Genomic DNA, 8,764 nt, shown 5'->3' with positions numbered 1-8,764 from the left:
ATGCCAATCCATGGAGAAAATGATTGTAACGTGAAAGTGTAAAGTGAATGCCAATACAAGGAGAAAATGATTTCCTTATTTTACAGAACGCAACCAAGTTTGCTGAAGCGTAGAGCCACACATTAAAGGACTGTTTCCACTACAAGAAGAGCTGAATGTCAGGACAAAGAAGTATATTCCATTTTGTAAAAGAATAAATGTACTTTTTTCCTTTTTCCTAGCAAAAGAACCAAGTAGACATATAAATAACCGGAACTCTCTCATTTCCTTTAAAGGAACTTTGGATATTCAAAATACATATATATGTAGCTATGTGTGTATCTATCTATGTTATGTTGCTTTATATGAGCATTCTTTTAAATCTCAGTTTTTTTTTTCTTTTTCTTTTATTTCAGCATATTATGGGGGTACAGAAAGGAGTGCAATGCGCACCACCTGAAGGATGGACATATTTGAAAGACGGACTTGGCGGGGGGGACCAAGGGCAACATACGAAACATAAATCTCAGTTTTATCTCTTCGAGCTATACCTAGTTTTTCTCCCCCTAAGCCAAATATTTTAAGTTTTCTCCAAAATTTAAAACTTGGCATTAAAAACAGTTTTAACAACTGATAATCTGTAAATGAGCTGAACTTATTAGCTACAACACTGTAAACTATCCCCAAATGGCATGTCAAGGGACAGGTGGCTCTGCCCTGCTCCCGCCCCATGGCTCACCGGTGGCCGTGGTCTGCAGAGAGGCGTGCCGCTCGCACTTCCACTCCCCTCTGCCGTTGCCCGTGCAGATGCACTGGAGCAGGTTTCCTCGGTTATCCTTCTTGCTCCAGGTGTCTCCAATTCTGTAGGATGTCCTCGTGTCCTGATCGTTACATCTGTCTGTGTCACAAAGGAAGCATTTAAATATGTAAATCAGGTCGAGAGTGGCAAGTGGTCAGTTCCAACCTAAAAAAGAAATGCTGCATAGTAGTTTAATGCTTGGTAATTATCATTTTTTTGGTAATATGTTCATATTCAGCTCTGGTGCGGCAACCAGAGCAGTACATGAAACTTCTGAAAGATGAGATTGCATTTGTTACAGTGGAAAGGGAGCTGCGTGGTTTAGTTTAATTCCATCTCTGTGTTTGCCAAAAAACTGTATTACTATCTTTCATTACTTTTTTTTATAGTTTTTACACCGTTCCTTTGACTAAATTCATTCTCTGGCATTCTATCACTCCATCTTTTTCCATCTCAGGCTCTCCCAAGCTTTCTCCTGGTAATTACTGTGGATGACCCACATTGCAATAGGGAGCTTTCTTTAGAAAGCTAGGAACAACAGGGAGGCTAGCAGGTCTCCAAGGGTCTCCACTAACTGCTGCAAAGAAGCTATAAAAAGACAGTACTATCCCTTTCTTCATTTGTTATGTGAAAAATTCAGGGAACTAATGATTTCTTTGACTAAAATGTTCTCTTCTCTCCCCTACCCCAAAACACCTGCAGCATTTAAAAATCACTAGCAAAATAGCCCCTTGAATTCTTCAGTGTTAGCCCTCCAATAGAAAATTAGGATTATTGATGTATAATGATAATTTGTAACTAAATTACCATCAGTCTGTATGTCCCTTTATCTGGCAAATAGTTTGTTTGGATTACAATCCACCTTTGCCCACATGCTACATTGTGAGTGTAGAGAACCTAACTTGTGAATCAAACACTACTGGAACTACTGGTTTAGAGAAAAATGATTACACAGTTGATGTATGTTCATACAAATACACACCCACATTGACTGACCTGCCATAAGAATGGAGGTTTGAATGAAGGTATAATTGCTGTTTAGAGCTTTTCTCCAAATCCTCGGCTAAAAGTACTTCCATCCCCTGAGTCTCCACAACACTATTTTCACTATTCTCTCAAAACCGTTAATGTTATGTTTTGTAGATGATAAACATGTATAAGACCTTCTCATCACCCTGACCTACTAAGCGCTCTTTGAAGGCTGAGTTAATGTCCCATTCATATCTGTGTCCCTATGACACCCTGTACAAAGTAAAATTTTCTAGAATAAATGACTTTTCTTTGAGAAACTTTTCCCTATTTGCTATTAGAAGAGTTTTAAAAAACCAATGTTTGAATTAGACATCCAATTTATCTTAAGCTAAAATATTGCCACAGAGGTCTTGGGAAGTCTGAGGATCACAACAACATTTTAAATGCAAAAGATATAATCAGCAAGTTTCTTATGGAAAGATTTGGTCAGAATTGTTATCGCTTTCCATGAGAGGCTTATTTTTTGTTAGCAAAGAATTTGAATTTGGATGATGGCTATTTTAAGATAGTTAAATATTTTAAGCTAGATGAAGAAAATAGGTTCAAAATATTTAGAGTTGATTTTAAATTTATTTATATCACCAATAGGTTAATGGCTGTTTTGCTTCAACAAACTCTATAGTTGTTATTAATTTGAAATTTCAAAAAAGGAGCCCTAAAACTCGAAAGTAATAATTAAGACATCAAGATAATCTTAGAGCAGTAAAGGTGCCTGAGGCCAGCTTCTTTACAGCACTAATAAAAAGCTCTTTACCTATAAAAAGGATAGGTAAGAGACACTATCCTTGACTCCAGAGTAGACAAATCATTTTATCCTACAAGATAAACACTTTTTATTTTCATCCATTTTGCTTATGAATATGCCTTACTTAAATTTCAAACATAGAAAGAAACCTAAACCTTTAGAGTTTTGTTCCAATTCCATAGCAATAGCATCCGCCTGCCAAAACACGCATTTGCGTGTTATTTTAATGACTTCTTTGCTCTTAACACTTGAAAAATATCTCAGTAATAATTTAGATTAAACATTGGCCACTCATCTTCAGGTCCACAACACATTTGGCATTCGTACAAATATTAAAGTTCTTTTTTAATAGCTGATAGTCTATTAAGATCTTATTGAACTAAGATTTTTTTTCTATTTATTTAGTCTTCTCAGAAGATGTAGAATAAGTTGGTCATGAAATTTTTCTTGAAATCCAAAAGTTACCAGAGCACGCTGGCGTATTGGGTGTATTCTAAGTGACACAGTATTACAATTCTCTCTAGGAATTCAGAAAACAATCCCTGGCTTCATCTGTAACGTAAAAATCTTAAACATACTTCTAGAGGTACAAGTGATGCGTCCGCTGCCTTCTCCCAGGCAAGTGCAATCCACCATCATCCAGCCTTGATAAGGCTTCTCCCAGGTTTCCCCAACAACGTAGGAAGTCCCAGCAGCATGATCGAAACACTTCTCAGCTGTAGGGAAATTTGGAAGAAAAACAGAAAAAAGGGTTATTTTGAATTGTGCAGCCTCCCTGTAATTTAAAGTGTATGTGTAAGCAAAAATTCAGCCACATTTTTTTATAAGTGGCACTCTGTTCAGAAAGAAAGGCACACCCTGCATCTAAGCACAGAGTAAGTAGCCAAAGCAAAAGAAAACTCAGGCCGACTTGGCAGGCAGAAATTCCGTTCTCCTAATAAGTACATGGACTGCATATTTTCAGCTAGTCGCAAACTTCACAACAGCACTTTGAGTAACAAGGATCTATGTACGTATCTAGTCTGTGGGAGATCACAGATGCAAAATTCCACCCTTAATTATGAATGACCAATTGTGAGTTTTGAATGGTCTCAATAGAATGACAAGAAAGCTGTTTAAAAATTTGGATTTCTACAGAAACAAAGACAAAACGAAACAAAATTAAAACCTCTGAATTAGAGAACAGTAAGTAAACAGAGTAAAATTCCGTAGCCAGAAACTTTTGGGCTTATACCAATACAGTTCTACTGAGGATCAAGACCAAAAGAAGCTCAACAATTTTTAATTTAAAAAGAAATCACCAGCGTGCAAACTGAGCACACACTATTTTGCATTTCAGTCTAGTGCATTTCATAAGGAAATGTGTCAAAAGTCTCATTTTTCTTTTAAATAAATTATATCTTGACCAAAGAGACTGAGATCAAATATTAGACAAAAGAAATGACTTCATCCTAACTCTTTCAACTCTATTCTGTGCTTTTTAAAAAAGTTAGGGTTTCTACATATAGTTAGTACTTTTTGATCTGTTTCCTTTAAGAAAACTATGGATTATATAACCTTTCATTATTTCAAATAAAATTCCCATTTCTTTATTTTTTAAATTGGAATTCAGGTCTCTCGTCCATGCAGATGTGATTTTGGTTCAACTCATCATTACAAATGAACGTCCCCAGCCACTGTGGGTTCCTAAGAGTCACGCACCTATGGGCTTGCAGGTCCACTCTCCTTTTCCATTACCAAGGCACACACACTCCAACATGTAACCACCAGTCTCATGTGGTCTCCTCCAGGTGTCACCGATCTTGTAGGACTGACCTCCTTCATGGCAGCGGTCTGTTGAAGATACAAACCAAATGTTAGGAGAGAGTAGAACAGAAAAGTAAAAAAAAAAGTCTCATGTTCCACCCAGGATAGGTACTGAGGTTGGCCAAAGTAGAGACAGGGAGAACAGCTTTGTCATCAGAGGCAGGGGGAAAGTTAACAGGTCTGCTCACTTTGGGTCTATTCAATTAAATGTGTTGCTTAAAGCACAATGGAAAACATCAGAGAACTCTGAATGGCAAAGAAAAGGTCATAAATTCTGGTTCCCCAGAGAGATCACAGGAAATTGGGTCCTAAAAGCAGAAAAGAAAGCCCAGGAGGCAAGGCCTTCACTCATACACAGCAGGTTGAGCCTGAGACTGATGCAGTGAAAAGGCCCAGCAGGCATAACAACCCAGCTTTCGGGAGTATGGGAGTAGGGAGAGGGAGTATGGGAGCAGGGAGAGTCGTATTTTACCCTAGAATAGAAATGTCATTTGGGTGGAAAGCAACCAGGTATATACACATAAAGTGTGGAAATCCTGGTACTTTTCTAGGCTGTTAAGCCCAAAGGCACATTCAGAGGCTGAACTGTCCACTAGATTGTAAACACTATGTGCCATTGACTCTTGAGATTTGTGTATAAACTTGGATAAACCCTAACATTAAGTATGGGAAAGTTGACTGGGCCTATTCACAAGGGATTGCCTTTTTCTATTGGACAAGAACCTTTAAGATGATTTATATTAAAAGATGGATTAAAAAAATTAAATGCTATGTTAATAGAATCTATTGGTAACCCAGTGAATCATACTGGAAAGATTGCCTTAACTAAACTAGAGTTGATGAGTCAGCCCAGTCCCTAAAGTTCCTTAGAAAATGCTATCGGGCTAATCATTCTATATTAGTCTTGGGAATAGCAAGAGGTGCTTCCTGGGTATAACCTATTGGTTACAGAGTAACTGTTTCTGTGAGATGCAAGAGGTCTCTTAATGAATATCTTCCCAAGCACTGCAGAAAATCATGTGATCAGTCTGGCTCGAAAATGCCCAGGTAATTTAAAATGGACAACTCCTTTAAGCATGTCTTACTGAAATGGAACCCAAGAGATCTACTTGGTTACACTATGTACACACACACACACACACACACACACACACACTCTCTTTCTCTCTCATAAATCCACACACATTAAACACTGATTTTAGCTGTGCTCATACATATCTTTAAGAAGCACAGGAACCAGTTGGATGACCACATAAAAGTACCTGGTTGCCAGGGGTAAATCCCAAAAATAGGACTATCCAGTCATGGATAACAGAAAATGACAGTGATGGTAACAGAGAGAGTCGTATTTACGATATCTTAGCATCATTTTACCGAACGTCTTCCTTACTTGCAATGGTGCAGCTTATTCTCCCTCGCCCAGCCCCAATGCAGGTACAGTCCCAGATCATGGAGTCTTTAGGGCGCTCATAAGTGTCACCCACTCGGTAAGTGTTTCCGGTGTACTTGTCAAAGCAAGTCTCTTCAGCTGAGGGGAGAGGAAAAGTCCATGTGAGCCTCATTTAGGTAAAAGCTTTTCTAGTCCACTAATCCCATCCAAAGAAAAACCCACTTTTGTGTTCTACGAGTAGCATGGTACAACTGAATGTTTACATTGAAATGAAAGGTACAGATTTTACCCTAGGCCCTAATAAGGCCACAGTGTTTGACCTTTGACAAGTTCTCGAATTTTCTGTAAATTAATTCATATTTTAAAGAATTCTCCAGCCCTTAAGAAAAAGCCATATAAAGCACTACCTTCTAATGGGGCTAGATTGTGAAGGAAGAGGTTCAGATTCCAATCTCTGACTCAGGAAGTTAAACCAAGGTCCACATAAAAAGCAAACAATTTGAAAACCACACCTCCCTCCAGGCATTGAGGCTAGATAATCCTGCTATTTCCATTTTAGCCTCATCTGGGTTTCTCTGATGAAGTTGCTGTAATTTACAAGAAACATACCAATGGTCCTAAAGGAAGGAGAACTTTGGAGGAGCTAGTGGTTTTGTGTTAACTGCGGTTGACAAATCACTTTACAATACAGTACCCAGTGTGTTTTCTGGCCCCTAATCTTACAGTTTAAGATTTGAGATTACTTGCTAATAAGTTAAAACTGTACAAGTAACTGTTTTTTGAGGGAGGGCACACAAAAATCTTTCATTTTCTCATCAAAAACTTTAGGAGAGTAAAAGCAAAAGAAGATTCTAGGCACCAGCTTGGGATAGATTTATTTCTTTGCTTTAAAGGTAAAAACACGTGAAAAGCAAATATAAGCAGTTATTAAATGTTTATAAAGAGAAAGTGACAGGTAATTCTATTAGAAAGATGGTGTATGTATTTTGTACTTACTAGTGCAAAGTTTAACAAGCACCCTTCATCTATTAAAAGACAGGGACCTCGGGGCTCCCCACTACTTACGTTCAGGTTTGCTCTCGCAGTTAAAACCTCTGCTCCCTCCATAACAGGTACAAACCAAGGCATTGCCTAGGTAGGTGCGTTCCCATTGTTGATTTATCTGATAGTGTTTCCCATTGTCATAACAACCAGCTGTAAATAATTGAAGGAAAAAGTTATCACAATTCTATCCCTTTCTTTTTTCCAAATTACGGAATTTTCTTACACAACTAAATTGATGAGCTCGAGTACCAAACACAGAAAAATAAGTTAATTATCAGAACACCAGGAAACTGAAAAAGCAATATTCTATTAAAATGTAGCTATAGAAACTAGCTACCCAAAGAATTATCTAGAATTCAGACACATGGATATTTAGGTATTCTTTTTCAATTTTTTCTTTTAACTTAGCTAAAAGTTATACAGTGATGTCATTTCCATCTGGCTAGGGGTCTACATTGAAAAAGTGGAAACATTTTGAAAGACAGAAAATTGAAATTGCGTTTTAAAACATGCAAGGAACTTTAATGCTCTTTTGGAGTAATAGTCAAGAAGAACAACTTTAAGCAGTTTCCTTTAGCCAAGGCAAAGGAGGGTGTGTCTTTGAAAAACTGGAAAAGGAATTCCGATCTCTGTTCGTGGTGAAGTTTTGTGAAGGGCCCCAAACCAATCTGAACCAACTACAACTCTTTCAAGTTAGAAACAACATAGCTATTTAGCTACCCTCTTCCCACCCCTATTTTGAAAATATTTAACCAACTATTTAGTAACAAAGAAAATAAGGAGCAGTTGAGGACCACACTAATCCCAGATGGAAAATTAATAGGCACGTATCATTTTCCTTTTTAAGGGCAAATTTTGATTACTTCAGAGAAGGACCGTCTGAACGTGCAGAATTGATTAGAACACGGGGGGAGATCGCAGAGCCCCTGTCCTCCAATGCATTATATTACCCCAGGGCCTCAGAACCAGCCTGCTCAAAACTAGAGCCTTTTGTGTCCCCAGCTGGTTTCTCTCAATCTAGCGCGCACACGCGCTCGCAAAACTTCAGCCACGACTTTGCTTGGCTTTGGCGTCCCATCCCCGAGGCAGTCTGTTCCAGCCCGCGGGCAGTACTCACGCTTGCTTTGACTGACAGCCACTGGGACCTGGGGCTCAACGATCTGCTGAGCCTGCCTCTTGCTCTTCGAGGCTCCAGCGGAGGGCACCGCTGTCCCCAGGCACAGGACGGCCAGCAGCAGCAGCCCGGGTCCCGGACCCCTGAGCATCTTGAGACGGTGGGGGGAGAGACGCCCTCACCAGGAAGCAAGTTGCCACCAAGTTTGGTTCCCTTCGCAACCTGCGGGAAAAGTCCCTTGCAATGCCTCCCGGGGGTTGACGCCTCCTCGAAGGTGGGGGCCAGAGGGTGGGGAAGGGGACGGGTAGAGGGACAGAGGGGATGGAGAAGACGACAGAAGTTGTGGCTGCAGGTCCCCGCTTCCCGCTCGCGCCTGGGGCTCCCTCTCCTCCCCCTGTACAGCACAGCGGGCGCGGGCGGCCGAGCCCAGAGCGCCGGGGCTTATATGGGACAGTCCCCTCCCGCCCCCCGCGAGGCCCCGGGCGCCGGGGAGGAGGGACCCGCCCGAGCCCCCCGCCCCTCCCGCCTCCGCCGCCGCCGCCGCCGCCGCCGCCGCCGACCGCGCGCCGATTGGCCCGAGCTCCGGGTGACGTCACGGGGGACTGTGGGTTCGCCGCGAACAAAAGAGATGCTGATCGCCCGCCAGCACTGGGTCCAGAGAACTTTTTTTCGGTTTCCTTTGCGGTCGTCAAACTTTTTGGCGGCTGGGGGAAGGGATGGCAAGCGGCTGTAAAGGGGTAGACCGGGAGGAGAAGGAGAGGCTGGACTTGTGTGTTGCAAGGCTTCCCCGCCCCACCTTCCCTTTTCTTTTTTATTAAGGGTGGTGGTGGTGGTGTTTGAGGACATTGCATCAAC

At 41.0% G+C, this 8,764-nt stretch overlaps 1 protein-coding gene across 1 annotated transcript in view; it reads right to left on the bottom strand.

The window, feature by feature from the left end:
- FN1 (fibronectin 1) overlaps positions 1 to 8,427 on the bottom strand; it is a 66,975-nt gene extending 58,548 nt beyond the window's left edge. The window contains exons 1-7 of the mRNA XM_012651458.1: positions 7,913 to 8,427; positions 6,817 to 6,945; positions 5,752 to 5,889; positions 4,257 to 4,388; positions 3,134 to 3,271; positions 719 to 877; positions 412 to 545 (exon numbers count right to left, since the gene is read on the bottom strand). Of these exons, the coding sequence (XP_012506912.1) occupies positions 412 to 545; positions 719 to 877; positions 3,134 to 3,271; positions 4,257 to 4,388; positions 5,752 to 5,889; positions 6,817 to 6,945; positions 7,913 to 8,060 (978 nt within the window). The 5' untranslated portion in view covers positions 8,061 to 8,427. The remainder of the gene's footprint in view (positions 1 to 411; positions 546 to 718; positions 878 to 3,133; positions 3,272 to 4,256; positions 4,389 to 5,751; positions 5,890 to 6,816; positions 6,946 to 7,912) is intronic.
- Positions 8,428 to 8,764: the final 337 nt, after the last annotated feature.

The sequence above is a fragment of the Propithecus coquereli genome, unplaced genomic scaffold (assembly GCF_000956105.1).
Source record: "Propithecus coquereli isolate 6110/MARCELLA unplaced genomic scaffold, Pcoq_1.0 Scaffold357, whole genome shotgun sequence".
Taxonomy (NCBI): domain Eukaryota; kingdom Metazoa; phylum Chordata; class Mammalia; order Primates; family Indriidae; genus Propithecus; species Propithecus coquereli.
The sequence above is the reverse complement of the archived record's forward strand: the minus strand, read 5'-3'. Positions and strand labels throughout refer to the sequence as shown.